This window comes from Balaenoptera musculus, chromosome 2, assembly GCF_009873245.2.
Source record: "Balaenoptera musculus isolate JJ_BM4_2016_0621 chromosome 2, mBalMus1.pri.v3, whole genome shotgun sequence".
NCBI classification, from domain to species: Eukaryota; Metazoa; Chordata; class Mammalia; order Artiodactyla; family Balaenopteridae; genus Balaenoptera; species Balaenoptera musculus.
Genome location: NC_045786.1, coordinates 160,789,562 through 160,812,285, shown reverse-complemented (window position 1 = coordinate 160,812,285; position 22,724 = coordinate 160,789,562). Strand labels below are relative to the sequence as shown.

The following is a 22,724-nucleotide window of genomic DNA, read 5'->3' as shown; positions in this document are numbered from 1 at the left end:
GCTCCCACCTCTCAGCAGCAATCACCAAGAATTTAGCCTCAATAGCAGGTAGCTGGGGGCAGGATGAGGCATGCTGACCCCTGCCCCTTCTGGGAAGAAAGCTCCCCTAGTGGCTGGGGAGAGAGACAGCCCTTGTTCTTGGTTACATCAATCTGGTATGGAGTTTTCATGTCAGTGAGTGGGGAAGAGGGAGAAAAGGGGTGTCTCGGTTCAAATACAGCAAACTCACTGTTCTTACTGAATTTTAGCAGATTTTCTTGAGTAAATGTTTCTTAATTTGTTCTATTTCCTCGAAACCATTTCCAGAGACTTAATTTTTTTAAAATAATTTCTACCAGTTTCACTGGTGCACAGGTCTGCAGTACTCCCTTGCTCTGTCATGCAGGAAGTCCCTCCTGTATGGCAATTATTAGCATTCCAGGGCAGCCAATTCCTATTTTCTCCACATGAAATGTTGTAGGATTTTGAAGCTAATTTCAGTAGTAACTTGATTATATTGTAACTGTGGAGATAAAATTGTTACGAAGGTATTTTAAGGTATATTCCAAAGATAAAGAGAAAAGTTTTATTAGATTTATCTATTATTCATTATCCTATCATTATTATATATTATTGAATGTTGTCTTTAGTTTTCTTCTAAATACAAGTATCTTTAGGTTAAATTGATCTTAACTATGTTTTATTTACAGGGACACATGGAAGGAGAGGTGTGGGGTTTGGCTACACATCCTTATCTGCCCATCTGTGCTACTGTAAGTGATGATAAGACCTTAAGAATATGGGATCTCTCTCCTAGTCATTGTATGCTGGCTGTCCGGAAACTTAAAAAGGGTACGTGCCTCTCAGACTTGAGCATAGATCAAATTGTCACAATTATTTAACCCTCACAAATGTAAGAAAGCAATAGTAACTATATAAAAAAGACTTAAAATATTTATTCTATGTCTACTTGCTCATGATAGTATATGAAGAAAATTAATTATACCCGGTCTTTGCTTTATGGGACCTACTATGATCATGCCTACCCTGAGTCAGTTTTTAATATCATTTTGGAAAAAAGAATATAGGATGAAAACAGAAGCTAAGTTTTCTACCCTTTATGACTATGGATTATGTATAATTCAGAATCAGAAACCAGTAAGGCCTTAACTTAAAAAGGGGTAGCAGAGTTGAGAGAAGGATATTTTAGGATGAAACAGAACTGAGCACATTTCTAGGAGGTAAATGAGGCTACCCTATCAATATAGAGCGACAAGAGCTTCAGTTGTTGGAACAAGACTGTTACTATTAACTTAGGCCAGATGAGGATATACAAATAGCTTCAAATTTCTTAGTAAGTGGTAGGGAATATTATTTTATAGCATGAGAATATTGTAGGAGGAGCTCTGGCTGAAAAAGTTGGGAATTGTGACTGAAAGAAATGTGATAGCTTAAGCAGATGAAAGTAAGAATTGCTAGCAATGTAAAGACCAAGTTGAAGTTAGGTAACATGTTATAATTCAATCAGTTGATTTATTTTTGCTTCCTTTTATTGACTTAAAAGTCAATAGAAGTCTGTTCTCTTTTTCTAGGGCTGTTGTTAAATATTTACCGTGTATGCTTAACTAAAACCCTGGAGTTAATCACAAGCTCCAGAACTCTAGAGCCCTAGTCACTGTCCTTCCCTTTTTTTTCTTTTTCTTTTTTCTTTTTTTTTTTTTTTTGAGTTATTGATGTTCAGCATTTTCATTCTCTGGGGGGGTGTGTGTGTGTGTGTGTTGTACTCCTTTGTTTTTTTCTGAAAAACTGGAGAGAATTACCAGTGGTTTTGTACATGAGCTTTCGGTGTGAAGGGTTATAGTAAGATTTCAAAACCACAGTCACACCTCTTTGTGCACAGAAAACCACTGTGTCAAAAAATTCTTTCCTACCCAAGTCCATTGGAAGTCCTGACCAGTCAGATTTGGAACACACTTGTTTTTATTACCTATCAGATTTTCTTTCTTTTTTTAAATTGAAATATAATTGACATAGAACTTTACATTAGTTTCAGGTGCACAACATATTGATCCAATATTTGTAAATACTGTGAAATGATCACCATAATAACATCACTACACATACTTACAAATTTTTTTTTATCGTGAGAAGAACTTTTAAGATCTACTCTCTCAGCAGCTTCCAGGTATGCAATACTGTATTACTAACTGTAGTCACCATGCTGTACATTATATGTCTATGACTTCTTTACTTTATAGCTGGAAGTTTGTACCTCTTGACCCCCTTCACCCATTTGCCCACTCCCACCACTGGCAACCACCAGTCTGTTCTCTGTATCTTTGAGCTGTTTTTTTTTAGATTCCATATATAAGTGGGATATAGTATTTCTCTGTCTCTGTTTGATTTATTTCACTTAACATAATGCCCTCAATGCCCATCCATGTTGTTGCAAATGGCAAGAGTTTATTCTTTTTTATGGCTGAGTAATCTTACAGTGTGTATGTATGCATATATATGTATATACATACAGACATATCTATACCACATTTTCTTTATCCATTCATCCATTCGTGGACACGTGGGTTGTTTCCATATCTTGGCTATTGTAAATAATGCTGCAGTGAACATGCGGGTTGATATACCTTTTGACTTAGTGTTTTTGTTTTCTTCGGATAAATACCCAGGAGTGTAATTTTTTGAGGATCTCTGTTTTTTTAAACCTCCCTTCAATTGGACATTATTATTGTTTCATGCAGTCAGTGTTTACTTAGATTTATCTATGCTTATGCATTTCTTTGTTCACCTTTTCTTCTTGTATCTCAAACTTTTTCTTTTGTCATTTTCTTCTAAAATACAGTTTTAGAATATCCATAGTAAGGACTTGTTGGAAATTCTCTCATCTTCCTCTGGATGAACCAGTGGCATATAAGAATAGGACAGTGGGAGTGGTCTGTTTTGGCAGCAGAAATATTTTATCACTGACATTGCAATTCTTTAAAAGCAAAAAAATTTTTATTCAGTTTTATTATTGTTGTTTTAAAATTTTTGATTGGCAATATATTGCCCCTCAGGGGGAACTGTTTCCACTGCCCTGCCCTTGGTGTACTACTAGTCTGAACATGTTTTCATTTTTTACTCTCATTCTTGAATGCTAATTTAACTGCTTCTAGAGTTCTTGATTCAGAATTATTATTCCTATTGTTTCCATTGTTCTCTTTTACATCGTTCTACAGTTCTGAGGTTTAATAACATTGTGCATGTATGTGGTTTATTATTTATTTATTCATTTAGGATTTGTTGTGTTTCCTGAATCTTTGGACTTATGTCTTATATCAGACCAGAAAAATTGTCTACCAGTATTACTGGCTCCTTCTAGGAGTAGATCTTTATATTAGGTTGTAGAGAAAAGTCATGATTCTGTATTTTTGTTTTTAAACATTCTTCTATACTCACTTCATTTTTACTTCATCATCATTAATTCAAGAGGAAGACAAGTGGATTTTCATAACCTTAAAGGGACACATGTATGGTTCATAACCTTAAAGGGACATACTGGTTGACGTAATTATAACAAAATACTGAAGTCATAGTGGTTTAAATATTATAAAACACAGTTATCTCTTTCAAACATTCAGTAAGTAAATACTTTTCTTCAGAAAATGAACATGCAAGTATTATGGTCCTGAGGCTTAACATTTTATAACTAAGTCATTATAGTTTTTTTTTAAATTAATTTATTTTATTTATTTATCTTTGGCTGCATTGGATCTTTGTTGCTACACGTGGGCTTTCTCTAGTTGTGGCGAGCGGGGGCTACTCTTCATTGTGGTGCTCAGGCTTCTCATCGTGGTAGCTTCTCTTGTTGCGGAGCACGGGCTCAAGGTGCACGGGCTTCAGTAGTTGCGGCACGCGGGCTCTAGAGCGCAGGCTCAGTAGTTGTGGCACACGGGCTTAGTTGCTCCGCGGCATGTGGGATCTTCCCGGACAAGGGCTCGAACCCGTGTCCCCTGTATTGGCAGGCGGATTCTTAACCATTACGCCACCAGGGAAGCCCTAAGTCATTATAGTTAATATAAACTATCCTATGAAAATGTTGCCAAATAATCCAATTTTATGGTAACTAGTTATAGAATAACCAAAGTATAAATATACAACATGAATTAATGTCTGTATTCTTAATGTGTGTAAAGTCAGTATTTTCCAAATATTTGCCAGCCTTAGCACTTTTCTGTATAATGACATATTGGAAAATTCCTGTTAAAAACTCATATTTGGACTGAGCTCTGACCGCCACAGCAACAGTCAGCTCTACCCACCACCAGAGCATCCCATCAAGCCTCTTAGATAGCCTCAACCACCAGAGGGCAGACAACAGAAGCAAGAAAAACTACAATCCTGCAGCCTGTGGAACAAAAACCACAGTTACAGAAAGATAGAGAAGATGAAAAGGCAGAGGGCTATGTACCAGATGAAGGAACAAGAAAAAACCCCAGAAAAACAACTAAATGAAGTGGAGATAGGCAACCTTCCAGAAAAAGAATTCAGAATAATGATAGTGAAGATGATCCAGGACCTTGGAATAAGAATGGAGGCAAAGATTGAGAAGATGCAAGAAATGATTAACAAAGACCTAGAAGAATTAAAGAACAAACAAACAGAGATGACCAATACAATAACTGAAATGAAAACTACACTAGAAGGAATTAATAGCAGAATAACTGAGGCAGAAGAACGGGTAAGTGACCTGGAAGACAGAATGGTGGAATTCACTGCTGCGGAACAGACTAAAGAAAAAAGAATGAAAAGAAATGAAGACAGCCTAAGAGACCTCTGGGACAACATTAAACGCAACAACATTCGCATTATAGGGGTCCCAGAAGGAGAAGAGAGAGAGAAAGGACCAGAGAAAATATTTGAAGAGATTATAGTCGAAAACTTCCCTAACATGGGAAAGGAAATAGCCACCCAAGTCCAGGAAGCGCAGAGAGTCCCATACAGAATAAACCCAAGGAGAAACACGCTGAGACACATAGTAATCAAAGTGGCAAAAATTAAGGACAAAGAAAAATTATTGAAAGCAGCAAGGGAAAAACGACAAATAACATACAAGGGAACTCCCATAAGGTTAACAGCTGATTTCTCAGCAGAAACTCTGCAAGCCAGAAGGGAGTGGCATGATATACTTAAAGTGATGAAAGGGAAGAACCTACAACCAAGATTACTCTACCCAGCAAGGATCTCATTTAGATTTGATGGAGAAATCAAAAGCTTTACAGACAAGCAAAAGCTAAGAGAATTCAGCACCACCAAACCAGCTCTACAACAAATGCTAAAGGAACTTCTCTAAGTGGGAAACACAAGAGAAGAAAAGGACCTACAAAAACAAACCCAAAACAATTAAGAAAATGGTCATAGGAACATACATATCGATAATTACCTTAAACGTGAATGGATTAAGTGCCCCAACCAAAAGACATAGACTGGCTGAATGGATACAAAAACAAGACCCATATATATGCTGTCTACAAGAGACCCACTTTAGACCTAGGGACACATACAGACTGAAAGTGAGGGGATGGAAGAAGATATTCCATGCGAATGGAAATCAAAAGAAAGCTGGAGTAGCTATACTCATATCAGATAAAATAGACTTTAAAATAAAGAATGTTACAAGAGACAAGGAAGGACACTACATAATGATCAAGGGATCAATCCAAGAAGAAGATATAACAATTATAAATATATATGCACCCAACATAGGAGCACCTCAATACATAAGGCAACTGCTAACAGCTATAAAAAAGGAAATCGACAGTAACACAATAATAGTGGGGGACTTTAACACCTCACTTACACCAATGGACAGATCATCCAAAATGAAAATAAATAAGGAAACAGAAGCTTTAAATGACACAATAGACCAGATAGATTTAATTGATATATATAGGACATTCCATCCAAAAACAGCAGATTACACGTTCTTCTCAAGTGCGCATGGAACATTCTCCAGGATAGATCACATCTTGGGTCACAAATCAAGCCTCAGTAAATTTAAGAAAATTGAAATCATATCAAGCATCTTTTCTGACCACAACGCTATGAGATTAGAAATGAATTACAGGGAAAAAAACGTAAAAAAGACAAACACTTGGAGGCTAAACACTACGTTACTAAATAACCAAGAGATCACTGAAGAAATCAAAGAGGAAATAAAAAAATACCTAGAGACAAATGACAATGAAAACACGACGACCCAAAACCTATGGGATGCAGCAAAAGCAGTTCTAAGAGGGAAGTTTATAGCTATACAAGCCTACCTAAAGAAACAAGAAAAATCTCAAGTAAACAATCTAACCTTACATCTAAAGAAACTAGAGAAAGAAGAACAAACAAAACCCAATGTTAGCAGAAGGAAAGAAATCATAAAGATCAGAGCAGAAATACATGAAATAGAAACAAAGAAAACAATAGCAAAGATCAATAAAACTAAAAGTTGGTTCTTTGAGAAGATAAACAAAATTGATAAGCCATTAGCCAGACTCATTAAGAAAAAGAGGGAGAGGACTCAAATCAATAAAATCAGAAATGAAAAAGGAGAAGTTACAACAGACGCTGCAGAAATACAAAGCATCCTAAGAGACTACTACAAGCAACTTTATGCCAATAAAATGGACAACCTGGAAGAAATAGACAAATTCTTAGAAAGGTATAACCTTCCAAGACTGAACCAGGAAGAAACAGAAAATATGAACAGACCAATCACAAGTGATGAAATTGAAACTGTGATTAAAAATCTTCCAACAAACAAAAGTCCAGGACCAGATGGCTTCACAGGTGAATTCTATCAAACATTTAGAGAAGAGCTAACACCCATCCTTCTCAAACTCTTCCAAAAAATTGCAGAGGTAGGAACACTCCCAAACTCATTCTATGAGGCCACCATCACCCTGATACCAAAACCAGACAAAGACACTACAAAAAAAGAAAATTACAGACCAATATCACTGATGAATATAGATGCAAAAATCCTCAACAAAATACTAGCAAACAGAATCCAACAACACATTAAAAGGATTATACACCACGATCAAGTGGGATTTATCCCAGGGATGCAAGGATTCTTCAATGTACGCAAATCAATCAATGTGATACACCATATTAACAAATTGAAGAATAAAAACCATATGATCATCTGAATAGATGCAGAAAAAGCTTTTGACAAAATTCAACACCCATTTCTGATAAAAACTCTCCAGAAAGTGGGCATAGAGGGAACCTACCTCAACATAATAAAGGCCATATATGACAAACCCACAGCAAACATCATTCTCAATGGTGAAAAACTGAAAGCATTTCCTCTAAGATCAGGAACGAGACAAGGATGTCCACTCTCACCACTATTATTCAACATAGTTCTGGAAGTCATAGCCACGGCAATCAGAGAAGAAAAAGAAATAAAAGGAATACAAATTGGAAAAGAAGAAGTAAAACTGTCACTGTTTGCGGATGACATGATACTATACATAGAGAATCCTAAAACTGCCACCAGAAAACTGCTAGAGCTAATTAATGAATATGGTAAAGTTGCAGGATACAAAATTAATGCACAGAAATCTCTTGCATTCCTATACACTAATGATGAAAAATCTGAAAGAGAAATTATGGAAACACTCCCATTTACCATTGCAACAAAAAGAATAAAATACCTAGGAATAAACCTACCTAGGGAGACAAAAGACCTGTATGCAGAAAACTATAAGACACTGATGAAAGAAATTAAAGATGATACCAACAGAATGAGAGATATACCATGTTCTTGGATTGGAAGAATCAACATTGTGAAAATGAGTATACTACCCAAAGCAATCTACAGATTCAATGCAATCCCTATCAAATTACCAATGGCATTTTTTACGGACCTAGAACAAATCATCTTAAAATTTGTATGGAGACACAAAAGACCCCGAATAGCCAAAGCAGTCTTGAGGCAAAAAAATGGAGCTGGAGGAATCAGACTCCCTGACTTCAAACTATACTACAAAGCTACAGTAATCAAGACAATATGGTACTGGCACAAAAACAGAAACATAGATCAATGGAACAAGATAGAAAGCCCAGAGATTAACCCACGCACCTATGGTCAACTAATCTATGACAAAGGAGGCAAAGATATACAATGGAGAAAAGACAGTCTCTTCAATAAGTAGTGCTGGGAAAACTGGACAGCTACATGTAAAAGAATGAAATTAGAATACTCCCTAACACCATACACAAAAATAAACTCAAAATGGATTAGAGACCTAAATATAAGACTGGACACTATAAAACTCTTAGAGGAAAACATAGGAAGAACACTCTTTGACATAAATCACAGCAAGATCTTTTTTGATCCACCTCCTAGAGTAATGGAAATAAAAACAAAAATAAACAAGTGGGACCTAATGAAACTTCAAAGCTTTTGCACAGCAAAGGAAACCATAAACAAGACCAAAAGACAACCCTCAGAATGGGAGAAAATATTTGCAAATGAATCAACGGACAAAGGATTAATCTCCAAAATATATAAACAGCTCATTCAGCTCAATATCAAAGAAACAAACACCCCAATCCAAAAATGGGCAGAAGACCTAAATAGACATTTCTCCAAAGAAGACATACAGACGGCCACGAAGCACATGAAAAGATGCTCAACATCACTAATTATTAGAGAAATGCAAATCAAAACTACAATGAGGTATCACCTCACTCCTGTTAGAATGGGCATCATCAGAAAATCTACAAACAACAAATGCTGGAGAGGGTGTGGAGAAAAGGGAACCCTCTTGCACTGTTGGTGGGAATGTAAATTGATACAGCCACTATGGAGAACAATATGGAGGTTCCTTAAAAAACTAAAAATAGAATTACCATATGACCCAGCAATCCCACTACTGGGCATATACCCAGAGAAAACCGTAATTCAAAAAGACACATGCACCCGAATGTTCATTGCAGCACTATTTACAATAGCCAGGTCATGGAAGCAACCTAAATGCCCATCGACAGACGAATGGATAAAGAAGATGTGGTACATATATACAATGGAATATTACTCAGCCATAAAAAGGAACAAAATTGAGTCATTTGTTGAGACGTGGATGGATCTAGAGACTGTCATACAGAGTGAAGTAAGTCAGAAAGAGAAAAACAAATATCGTATATTAACGCATGTGTGTGGAACCTAGAAAAATGGTACAGATGAGCCAGTTTGCAGGGCAGAAGTTGAGACATGTATACACTGATGTGTATAAAATTGATGCCTAATAAGAACCTGCAGTATAAAAAAACAAACAAAACAACTAATACTAAACTTTCATTGGGTTATTTGTATGGAAATATGTTAATATAAATGTTTCAGACATTACATGAAATTTCTAAAAATCCTATATTTGTATTTGTATGGAAATATGTATGGAAATATGTTAATATAAATGTTTCAGACATTAAAAAAAAAAACCTCATATTTGTGGCTTTAGCTTTTAACTATAATCAAACCTGAATTTTTTCCTCCACCCCCACCCCCCACTACCCTCTTGCAACCACTAATCTGTTCTCTGTATCAGTTCATGTACCTTTTGGCCATTTGTATGTCTTCTTTGAAAAAATGTCAATTCAGATCTTTTGCTCATTTTTAAATCAATGTGGTTTTTTTGCTGTTGAGTGCTATGAGTTCTTTATTTATTTTGGATATTAGTCCCTTACCTGATATATGATTTGCAATTATTTTTCCAATTCAGTAGGTTGCCTTTTCATTTTGTTGATGGTTTTCTTTCCTGTGCAGAAGCTTTGTAGTTTGATGTAGTCCCACTTGTTTATTTTTGTTTTTGTTGTTCTTGCTTTTGCTGTCAGTCAAAAAATCATTGCCAAGATCTGTGTCAAGGAGCTTAACACCTAAGTTTTCCTCTAGGAGTTCTGTGGTTTCATATCTTATATTCAAGTCTTCAGTCCATATTGAGTTAATTTTTGTGTGTGGTGTAAGATAGTGGTCCAGTTTCATTCTTTTGCATGTGGCTGTTCTTGTTTCCCAACACAATTTATTGAAGAAGCTCTCCTTTCCCCATTGTACATTCTTGATTTCTTTTGTAAGTTAATTGACCATATGCACGTGGGTTTATTTCTGGGCTCTCTATTCTGTTCCATTGATCTGTGCGTCTGTTTTTATGCCAATATCATGCTGTTTTGATTATTATGACTTTGTAATATAGTTTGAAATCAGGGAGTGCGACGCCTCCAATTTTGTTGTTCTTTCTCAAGATTGCTTTGGCTACTTGGGGTATTTTGTAGTGCCATACAAACTGTAAGATTATTAGTTCTGTATCTGAAAAATGCCAGTGGAATTTTGATAGGGATTACATCGAATCTCTAGATTGCTTAGGGTAGTGTAGATATTTTACTAACCCATGAGCATGGATTGTCACACACCTGTTGATAGACATTATAAATTTCCATAGGAATTGTGGGTTCAACTCTGTGCCTTCCAGGCCCTCAGCCTCTTTCTCCTCCAATGTAGTGTGTTTCAAAATAAGAAATCATCATCATACATATTTTTTTGTATTGTATATGTCAAACCAAACTGTCAACCAGTTATTTTATCTTTTACAGCAAAATTGCCTCACAGTCAATTAGTTATGTACCAAAAATGTTTGCGGCAAAATGTCTATGGCAAAGAAGCTTACAGCAAAAATACTTGATATGATTAGATATAATAGTGAGAAGAACCACTCCCACCTCCATCTCTTGATTTCCAGACCCATGTATTCTGCCTGTGAGGTAGACAGCACCATATAATGGTCTATGCTGTGAAGCATATACCACATCCTGTAAGACAAAACTCTGGTCTTTCAGGATACTGTTTCCCAAAAGGTGCTATAAATTAGTTTTCAGTAAGCCATTCCATCATTCTGTTAGTAGCCCTCTGTGGGCGATGAGGGTATGTGATAAAACTTGTTAATTCCATGGGTATGAGCTGAATGCTGCATATCCTTTGCTCTGAAATGAGTTCCTTTATCAGAAACACAGAATTCGGTGATGGTGGATAAGGTATCCTGTGTGTCCACAGGTGGTGGTGCTAGCAGAAGCACTGTGAATAGGGAAGGTGAATCCAAAATTCATGTGTATTCCAGTGAGGATGACTCTTTGTCCCCTCCATAATGGAAGAGGTCCAGTGTAATCAGCATGCCACCAGGTGTCTGGCTAGTTTCCCTGGGGAGTGGTGCCATATCAGAGGTTCAGTTGGTCTCTACTGTTAGCAGGTTGGACACTCAGCAGTAGTGGTAGCAAGATCAGCCTCTGTAAAGAAAAGTCCATGTTTTTTTAACCCAAGCATAGACTCTGTCCTTGCCACCTTTGGCTCACTAAGCAAGTGCTAGCTGGCTAGGAAAAGAGGCTGCCTGATGTCCATAGAGCATATTATTTTGTCCGTCTGATTATTGAGAGCCTCCTCTGCAGTGGATGCCCTTATTGGGCTTTCCCTAGGCCACAGAAATCTTCACAGCCTATGCCCTTTCTGAGAGTTTTATGCACAAATCTATTTTCTAGATTTCCTTGTCTCTGATCTTCCAATCCTGTTTCTTCCATCCCTAACTGTTCATTCAAATAGTTAACAGTGGCTAATGAATCAGTGTAAATCTGTCTATCTAGTTGTCTCTCACTACAAAAGTGGTAAACCAGATGTACTGCTTGAAGGGCTGCCCACTGGGAAGTTTTACTTTTACTGCTGCCCTTCAGGGTCACCCCTGAGTGGGGCTATGATGCTTTCAGGCAGGTACCAACATATTGTGTAGGAAGATCTGTAAGTCTGGCTCAAATTTTTTCTTCCTCAGTCAGCTGATCATAATGAACACCTATGAGGCCATAGGTGTAGATTGAGAGAGAGAAGAGGCCTTGCACTATAAGATTTATTGCTGAAGGATTCTGAGCCACCTGTTCATATAAATTACTTGTAACTTCCAGATCTCTCTAAGCCTGGTATTTTCTATTCTGTGTCCAGTTGATGATAGATTGCTGTTGTGCACACCCAGTCAGTGGCTAGGTTGGTCATGTAACTTTCAGTTCATGAAAGGAAGCTCAGGACATACAGTCACCTGATATCCCATAGTTAGGCATTTACTTACTGTCTAATAAGACCTGGTAGCAATCCAGAAACTACTTCTCAAAAGGAAAATAGTTATCTGTAAAGGAGGGCATGGAATTTCTCCCAGTCCGAAGTATGCTTCTTTGGTAGCTTTCCATAGGCTCCATACAGCATCCCTATTTACCATAGACACTTGGAGTATCATTGAATCTGCTTGGTCATAAGACCAAAGTGGAAGATCAGCTTGCCTTCTTTTGTTCTGGTCCCCACTGGAAGTTTATAAGTGGCTTGATAGATGGAGAGAGCAGCTCACTCAAATGTGGTATGTGTTGCTTCCCAAAAGGCCTACCAAGCATTCTGCTCCTTTTGTTCGTGGTAGGTGATGGGAGGTGTAGCAACTTGTCTTTCAGTTGGAGGGAATGTCTTGGCATATTCCAGATCATTGGATCCCCAGAAATTTCACTGAGGTGGCAGGGTTCCTGCATTTTTGTGGGAATTATCTGCCACTGTCTTGATTCACTTCTGTCTTACTAAGGCATCTAAAGTATTATGCTTGTTGCTTCCTGCTTCCCAGATCCATTCAGCATAATGTCATCAATGTAGTGGACCATTGAGATGTTTTATGGAATGTCAAGATGATCAGGATCTCTGTGGACTGTATTATGGCAAAGAACAGGAGAGTTGAAATAGCCCTGAGGCAAGGATTTGAAGGTGTCCACAGATACAAGCCAGGTAAAAGCAAACTGCTTCTGGTGGTCTTTACAAATTGGTATGGAGATAGAAGCATTAACCAGGGCGATAGCTGCAGCGAAATGCTAGGAACTGTGTTAATCTGTTCTAGTAAAGATCTGGAAGAGTAGCTTCAATTGGAATCATAACCTGATTAAATTTATTATCCAGAGTTATTAGCTAAAATCCATCTTATTTCAGCACAGACCAAACAAGCAAAGATGATGTGATAGGTATTCTTACCCCTGCATATTTCACGTCCTTGGTAATGTCACTGATTTTTGCAATTCTCAGGCTTATGGTTTTGTTTCTGGTTGTCTTAGTAGAGAGAGGAATTTCCAGGGGTTTTTACTTAGTTCTTCCCGTTGTAATAACCCTTACCCCATGGATCACAGAGCCAGCCGTAGAGCATTCTACAACTTGCCAAGTATATCTATTCAAATTCAGGGATTGGGTGGGGTCCACAGACCACCTGGGTCCACTATGATTCAAAATTGGACTTAGATTCCATCTATCACATGATCACCATAAGGCCCCACTTCTACTGCTTGTACAACAGCAGCTTTTAGTGTTCTTAAGAACTAGTGTCAGTTCAGAGCCCATGTCTAGTAATTCCTGAAAGTTTGGATCTTTCCTTTCCTTCAGTTCACAGTAATTCTACTAAGTGGCCACAGATCCTTGGAGAAAGATTTATGTTATACACTTGTGACAGTGCTACAGGGTTCTTCCTCATTGGAACTTGGCCTGCCTTCAATCAGTGGGCTCTGAGTATATGAATTGGCTTAGGTCTGAAAACTGGTTGAGAAACTGTGACTCTCCATTGTGGTGATTTAAGTCAGGTGTTTTAGCCACCAGGTCTGGAGTTTTTCCTACTTATAGATCAAACACTAATCTAGTAAGTTACTTATTTCGTTCCGGGAGACACCATGATTAATTAGCCACTAACAGAAATCTCCACAGGCCAACATATTCTGATTATTAGTACATCCCTGCTGCCCTTTTTGGTAAAAGAATCTACCTTGTTTTTGTTGGTTAAGTGCTGCTGCTTGACCTCTGCTTCTCCAGGATTATCTTTTGAATCAGGGAGCCCATATTAATGGTGACATTTCCCGTTCCTGACCTATATGGGAGGACAGTCACAGAGCTTTTCAGTGATGCAGGTGCTGCCCTTATTTAATGTATTTCTCAATGCTTTCATGAAGGGACTATTTTCTAGACTTTTTCAGGGGATGTAATTGATGGGAGGGTATGCAGTTTGCATGTGAAAAATTTACTCCAACATTCTTACCTCCCTAGGGTTTTGGATTTCTTCCTGTATATCAGAGGTCAGCCCATACATCAACTCCAGCCCCCCTCCTGATTTTATAAATCAGGTTTTATCAGAACACAGCCATGCTCATTCTTTCATGTGTTGTCTAGGTCTGCTATTGCACTACAGTAGCAGAGTTGAGTAGTCTGCAAAGCTGAAAATATTTACCCTCTGGTCCTTTAAGAAGTTTGCCAACCTCTGCCTTAGGGCATGCTGAGACTTGATCCGAGTTAGGGGTCTAGTGACAGCAAAGGAATGATTGTGATGGTTCTTCAGAAGGTTAAGCATCCTCTGCAAGACATCTGTTTCAGAAGGTGAGTCTTCTCAGACACTGGAGAGGAAGCTATTTGCATTGGCCAGTGAAACTCCAAATAACTCAGAGGTTCAAGATTCTCAGTTTTGTCTGAGTCCAGCCAGATGCTCCCACTCCACGGTTAAGGGTTCTCTTCCCAATCAGCGGCCTAACTTTCACACAAGAAAACTTGGTGAGTCTGTGAATTCACTTGACATTGTAAATTTTCAGCAGTATCAGCCCTGTCAGAAATTCTTTTAGGTTTGTCATGGAAGTTCTCTACTCAGACCATGACTCGTGCTGAGAGTTTAAAGAACCTGGGCTTGTTACTTCTTTCTGTAAATGCTCTGTGTATTCAGTGTAATCTTTTGTACAAACACAGAACTTGTGGTCACCATTATTGTTGTAATGGTCAAGGGCAGCAGCCTCTTGGACTCCCAAGGCACTCAACTTCAGTGGATACTTCACAATCAACCACAGGAGATAGCTTAGTTCATTGTTATGCCAGTGCATACCTTGGATTGCTAGCATCCCATTTCCCATTGGCAAGGGCTCAGCACTGTGCTCAAGCCCAAAGAAAGGCATGACTAAACCAGTTCTGCAAATCCCATCTTTAATGGTCTGTCTCCTGTGACCACTTCAGTACCAGTTCTGTATCAATCAGAGACAGAAACCACCCCAGTAATTTGAACAGGGAAAATTTAATATGGAGTGTTAGCTAATGAAAGGTGATTTAACTACTAAAAGGTGTGAAAGAGGATTCTAAGGGGTGTAGAGGTAGCAGATGCAGAAAGCAGCTTCCACCCATAGGGCTAGTGGACAGAGATGAAGGAATGAACTTACAGGGCGGACCCTCCCTTATTCCCCCAGGCTGAGATTCAGATCTCTTTGGAGGGGGCGTAGGTGCCTCAGGAACATACAACCTGCCAGTGGAAAAGAAACTTGCCGGAGGGCTGATCTAGGAGATCTGCTGTGATGGCAGAGAAACCCCCCTGTTCCTGTCCCCTAATTGATCCACTGGTTACAGCACAACAGAAGGAAGGAAAGTCCCTCCCTTCTTCTTTGGCCTTGCAGGAACCCTCCAGCACCCTCTACTGGCCAAAACCAAGTCAACTGGCAATGGAAAAATGTCTATAGGGTCCTGCTCCAGTAATCATATAGCAGGAAAAAGAAGGGTGGATTTGGAGCTGAGAGGCAATAAATTAATATCAGGCCTTCTCCAGTTTCATGGCTATAACTACTATCTGTGTGCTACTACCTCCCTTATGTATATCTCTAGCCTGTACATATCTTTTCCCTTGAACTCCAGAGAAGTATTAATGTATCAAACTGGCTCTTTGATGTCTTCATTTGAATTTCTCACAGGCGTTCATAACAGGTACAAACACTTGTACCTCCCCTAGTTTTTCCCTTCTCAGCAAATGACATCATCAATCAAACGAAAAAATAGCCTCTACTTTTCTCTTTTTTCCTACTTTACTCCCAGTTGGTCAAGGTCCTGCCATCTCTTTCTTCAAAATATATACAAATCCTACCATTTCTCACTACCTCCACTACTGCTACCCTGCTTCAGGTCACCATCATCTCTTGACTCTTAAATATCAGAAATCACATCCTAGATTTCTAATGTATGCTTGATAATTACATGACTGCTTATTCTCAATTCATTCTATAACTTTTCATTCTATAACAGGTGTACCCTATCCCTCCCACTCCAAACTTTATGCAAGACTCCAAAAGCCTTAGGGCTTTGAATATGCCTGCTACATCCCTTGCCATCAAGTTAAGCCCATTTTTTGTGTTTGCCAATACAGCGTTCACCCTTATTTTTTTTAAATTAGTAATACTAACATCACTGTTTCTTCATGTATAGTTTTGAAACATGTATAGATCTTCCAAGCTTAAATTGATAATTGCCTATTGTCAGATTTTTTTTTAATTTGAAAGCGTTTTTATAAAGATGGCCTTATTTCTTAAATTTCTGATTTGTTGGATAGAAACTACTAAGGTAGCAAACTCCCCAAACAACAACAACATTTCCACATATATCATTGACTTTTTATGTTAGTCAAAATCTCTCATTCTTTTCATCAGCTTAATTCCTTTTAAGGTAAATATCAGTACTCACTTTTGTTACATTCAGAAAAGGAAATGGTTTGTATTAACTAATGCTTGGAATGCCATACCACTGATCTCAATAGAAAATTTTATTATCTGCATGTTTCTTTCTTTCTAATATTGATTAGAAGCCATAATAAATATAGAAATCCTCTTTGAAATTAAAGTTTCCTTAAGCATATACTTTTTTCTTTAATAAAAGAAAATTACCTGATACATGCTCTCTTTCTCTTTTAGGTGGGAGATGTTGCTGTTTTTCTCCTGATGGTAAAACTTTAGCTGTAGGTCTCAATGATGGAAGTTTCTTAATGGCAAATGCAGATACTCTGGAGGATCTTGTATCTTTCCACCACAGAAAAGACATTATTTCAGATATTCGATTTTCACCAGGTAAGATTTCATTGAAATCATATTTGATTATTAACTTGAGTATGGCAATGAATGTATCAATGTGTGATTTTTATTAACTGTTATTTTATCTCAGAATTTTAGTTTTTTACTAGAAGAGGCAGTATAGTGAGAGGTAAAAGCCCTATATTAGATCAGTGGCAAAATATCTGGCTTAGTGCCAATTCTGTCCCTAAATTTTCTGTGTGACTTGGACCAAGGCATTTCTTTGAGCTTCATTTTCCTCATTTGTAATACAAGACGGATTGAATAACTGTTTTCATTATATTCTTAATGCTTTTGAAATTACATTAATTTTGCTTCTTCAATTTCCATATATTCATTACCAATGACAAAACCTATAATACAGGATTACTACTGTTAAGGCAAAATTTACTTATGTTGGCTTACTTATATTTTTTCTAAATTTAGAGATTTTCTTTATTTTTCAGTTAAATGCAAAGAATATGAAAATTACTTTGTATATAATTTTTGATATTTTCTTTCCACTGAACTACCTCACTACATTAAAATTTTATTTCATTGTGTTAATTATAATATACATGAATATGTTACCATTTGTCGTTTGACTCATATGTCTTGTTATAACTTAGGAAACACCTAAGAGTTCCTCCAAAAAAAAATTAAGAAAATTGACTCTAGTTGTAGAGTGTAAAAAATATTTCTATGGGTAGAAAATTTCAAGCAAATATGTTTCTATTACAGGTTCTGGGAAATATCTTGCTGTAGCATCACATGATAGCTTTATAGATATATACAACGTAATGAGTAGTAAACGAGTAGGAACATGCAAAGGGGCTACCAGTTACATAACCCATATTGATTGGGATGTTAGAGGTAAGACTCTAAATAACTTACTATTTGATAAAAGTTTCATTTGATTTAATATAGCTATTTTAGAGAAACAAGTAATTCAACAGATGAGTTCAAAAGCATTGTGAAAAACAAACGTTATTCTCAAAATGATTTCCACTGCTTTATTTCACACCTAAAGATGAATGCTGTGAGTTTAGACTTTTCAATACTTCTTCTAATGTAATTCAAATGATAGTACAGTAAGTGATAAATTCTTTAATTTGTAAAGTAGTTTAAATATTGTACAAATTCTTTTTAGTCATTTGTCCTAGTTTTGTCAGATAAGCTTGATATAAATAGTAACTGAAATTTTGGAAAATAGTTATGTTAATGAGGATTTTTTTTTAATAACAGTATTTGCCCCCGCTTTTTTTTTTGGCCTCGCCCCACAGCTTGCGGGATCTCAATTCCCCAACCAGGGATTGAACCCAGGCCACAGCAGTGAAAGCCTGGAATCCTAACCACTAGACCACCAGGGAACTCCCAGTTTTAATGTAATTTCCCCAGCATTCAATAAAATACATTCCCTAAAATTGTCATAGTTGTATAACATACAGAATTTAATGAGTATCTGTTTTTTAGCAGAATGCGTGGCATATGGCAGTGATTAATACTTTAGATAAATGCTAAATATTTTAAATGCTCCATGTTAGGAATTTTTGTTTCAGATAGTCACCTATATAAATCTAGTATTGTAAATTACAATTTTTCCAAAAATAGTTTAACAAAATACTCTTTAAAAAAAGGTTTCAAATTTTATTTCTAGGATTTTTACAAGTAGGAATATGCAAAGGCACTACCAATTACATAACCCATATTGATTGGGATGTATAACAACAGAAATAGTTCACATATACACACACATACACAAATTAAGCCATTTATGAATTTAATTACGTTATTGTATATATGGTTGACTGCAGAGGAAAATGGTTTTTATGTTTAAGCTTAATTTTTCCCATGAAAGTAAAACATCATACTAACTGTATATGTATTTATATTTTATATATGTGTATATTTTAAAATTTTTTTTTAAGGAAAGCTTTTACAGGTCAACACTGGTGCTAAAGAACAGTTATTCTTTGAAGCTCCCAGAGGGAAAAAACAAACCATCCCCAGTGGAGAGGTAGGAAGATAGTAGTGTTTGTAATGTTGATATGACTAAAAGTGGTTAGAAAGCTGATGCCTATCTGGGTAAAGGAAGAGATTCTATATTAAGAAAAGGAATAAATTGCTTGCTTGTATGTCTAGCTCTTCTCTAATTACTTTCCTCAAAGGATAAGAAGCATGCAATAGCATGTAAAAGACATGCCATCTAAGATTGGAGTACTGCATGTCTGTCAAATCTTTTGGAACCTGTGTGCCCAAGATGCTTATTGGCAAATTCCTGTTTAAGGGGGGAAAAAAAAAGAAAAAAATGTGTTTGGTTTTGTGGCTGACAATATTAGCAAAATTTTTTGACATGGTCAAGGAAGAGAAGCTAAACAAATATAACATGAAAGTAGCTTAATAAGGAGAGGGACTGTAAGTAAAATTCTTAATTTCCAGTAATGATTTATTGGAAAATATGCTTATAAACTATTAGTAGAAGTTTAGACATGAAGTGTAGGAATAAATTTCTTGATTATTCTAAAAGCTGAAAAAGTCTTATAGATTATCACTGTACGTTCCGCATCTAGAACACACAGTGGATATATGATAAATACATCTTGAATAATGTTATGTTAAAATTTTTCTGTAGGAACTAGTGGACTTGGGAAGGTACAAAACCAAGACAGCTAATAATTTGTTTAACTGTTTTTATTAAAATTTTAATTTTACTTGTGACATATATAATTACAAAGAAAAATATTCAGATTTTTTGTTGTTAATTTTTTAGGGTTAGATGTAATAACCTTAGAGCATTTTTTTTTTCTTTTTTAGGTAGAAAAAATTGGTTGGGCATCATGGACAAGTGTGCTTGGTTTATGTTGTGAGGGAATTTGGCCAGTAATTGGAGAAGTCACAGATGTAACTGCCTCTTGCCTCACCAGTGACAAAACAGTCCTAGCTACTGGGGATGATTTGGGATTTGTGAAGTTATTTAGATATCCTGCTAAAGTATGTGTTTTTCTTTAATTCTCCTAATGATCATAATTATAAAAATGGTTAAGGTTAATGCCCTTTCACAGCATTTCTTTTTGTAATATGAATATTACACATGGAATACGTAATATAATATGAAAGGTTCAGAATTACGTTTCCTATTCTTAACATCATATTTATAGCTTTTATGTAGAAGTAGTATTATAATTTATGATCCTATGCCTTAAGTTATATATTATATTGTACAGTTTCTCAGTATTGAGTAGTATCCATAGCCCTTTTAGAAGAAACATTCTTTTAGCCCTAATATTAAATAATTTTAGTATTCTTTTGATTAAATATATACCATTAACAGTAAATATAAACTTTTGATATTTACAGCTTTAACATTTAAAATGTTCTAACAAATTAAATACAAAATACTATAAATTACACTACCTATAAAATCAAAATAACTTTGGTTTAATGTGATGAGTGATGTTATTTTCCTAAAACTAAACTGTAGAGATTCTTTGGAATGTGCATGCCCATGCTACTGTGCGCTGTGTGATGACTAAATTCTTTTATTGCTTTCCTTTATTCAAACTATTGGGAAACATTAGGCTTTCACTTAGCACAAAAATAAAATTCATATATCAAGTATAGATGCATTTATTTCTTAATTGTCACAAATTCAGATATATGTTGTAATCTAGCATCAACATGAATATAAATATAAATTTGAAATATGGCACTGAAATCATGATATTCAGTGCATGGTGGTCTTAATTAACTGCTCATATGAATATTTTTAGATCAACATCTAAATGAAAACACAAGTTTAAAAATCACCGTAGAGAACTCAGGCACCCAAGAAAATATTTCACAAATCCTTGTTTTAGATACACTTAAGTAGTAGTACCTTCTTGATAAGAATGTGTTCCAATAAAACATTTATTAGTCAGAAACTTCATTCTCAATATTCTAGATGGTATAGGAACCTTAAAAATATGTTCTAGGATATTGGTCTGCAGATTCCTTCTTCACCTTACTGTAGCAAGAACCACAAAATCTTAGGGAAGCTACCTTCTTACAGTGTTTTGATGACAGATTCCCCTTCTATTTCAGCTAATTTTTATTAAGAGTCTTCATTTCCAAAGAATTCACTGATTTAGCTAGTACTGTGTTTTGTATATTTAAGACATTTCTTATTTTAACACACTTGAAAAGATGTCCATCTAAAACCTGCTTATGATATGTTGATCTGAAATTTACTTATGAAATTTGGTAATGCTAGTGTTTAGATTTAAAAGTTGCCAGTATCTGTAACTTGGATTTTTCTTTATATTTACAAGAAAAATACATTCCTATGTGTAACACCTGCTTATAAACAAAAACACTAATGAACTACGATGAAAGATATTTACATGGGTATACACCGAAATGTTTGCTAGTTACTTTTTGTTAATATGGCCGTGCTGTATGTACATAGGCATTTATATCCTGATTTTCCCAGTTATTGTGTCTATTTCCAACAATATGTCTGCATAGCCATTGTTTTAACAGATATGTACTATTCCAAAGATATCCACCGTAATTAACTGTTGCTCTATTGAATATTTAAGGTATTTAAAATGTTTCACTGCTATAAGTAAATACTATGGCAACTACTTTTTGCACAGAAAATGTCTTAGCATAGATCTCTTAAAGTGGGATTGGTGAGACAAAGGTCAGCATTTTCATGCTTTCAATGTAGAATGCCAAGTTGATTTCCAAAAAAGTTATGCCCATAGTACTAGCAATGTGCAAAACTACTAGTTTTATCCTGTCCTTGTCAGGTTTGGGAATTGTTATTTTTTATTTCAGTGAGTTTCAGTATTTTCTCTTTTTTTTTTTTACAAGGTGCCTTTGTAATGATTAATTTCCAATCATAGATTAAGAAAGAAATTCAAAATTATAACAATGTTTTCAAGTAATAAAATTTCTCAGAAAGATTTTTTGAATTTTTTTTTTACCTTTAGGGAAAATTTGGAAAGTTTAAGAGATATGTGGCCCATAGTACACATGTCACAAATGTGCGCTGGACTTTTGATGACAGCATGTTGGTTACCTTAGGAGGTACAGATATGTCTTTAATGGTTTGGACAAATGAAATGGAGGGCTATCGAGAAAAAAGGCCTTGTGATAGTGAAGAATCTGATATAGATTCTGAAGAAGATGGGGGTATGTCGTTTTAAAATATTTTAGTTTAACAAAAACATAGAAAAAATTTAGCACAACTGATTTAAACTGTGGAAGTTAAATAAGTAATAATAATGCTTGAATAATTGTGGTTTTAGTCCTTTCGGTCTATTTAACAACAGAATTGGTTTTGTGAATCAAAAACAACAGGCTGTCATACACTAATAACTTAGATATTCTTCATTTACCAATGAATGATAATCATACTTTAAATTAGTACTGTTAAAATAAATTTATAGCATTGAGCCTCATACTTTAAAATAATTTTGTTTTTTTCCTAATATACCAGTAATACCAGCTCATTACAGAAAAATTAGAAAGTATGTTTTGCAATAAAAAATAAACACAGCATCCATAATTTGACCACTTGGAGGTAACCTCTGTTTAACATTTGGGGTATACCCGTAGGGGTATGTGTATTTATATACATTATATTTTTTTAACAAAAATGACATCATATTGAGTTTATTTTTTGTAGCTTGCTATTATCAGTTAGCAATACTTTGAGAACTTTATCATTAAATATTCTTCTACATCATTTATACTGGCTGTATGTTATTGCATAATTTGATTATAACACAATGTATTAAACTTATTTCATATTGTTGAACATCCTT

The 22,724-nt window shown here is 35.8% G+C and overlaps 1 protein-coding gene across 10 annotated transcripts in view; it reads left to right on the top strand.

The window, feature by feature from the left end:
* Positions 1-22,724, top strand: part of EML5 (EMAP like 5) — a 174,216-nt gene that overhangs the window by 101,948 nt on the left and 49,544 nt on the right. For 7 of the 10 annotated variants that reach the window (XM_036845010.1, XM_036845007.1, XM_036845008.1 and 4 more), the window contains exons 21-26: positions 690-831; positions 16,777-16,929; positions 17,653-17,784; positions 18,840-18,928; positions 19,726-19,902; positions 21,888-22,089. In XM_036845010.1, the coding sequence (XP_036700905.1) occupies positions 690-831; positions 16,777-16,929; positions 17,653-17,784; positions 18,840-18,928; positions 19,726-19,902; positions 21,888-22,089 (895 nt within the window). Of the gene's footprint in view, positions 1-689; positions 832-12,665; positions 12,800-16,776; positions 16,930-17,652; positions 17,785-18,839; positions 18,929-19,725; positions 19,903-21,887; positions 22,090-22,724 lie in introns of those variants that run through there. The other 3 variants (XM_036845009.1, XM_036845015.1, XM_036845016.1) reach the window with 3 other exon arrangements.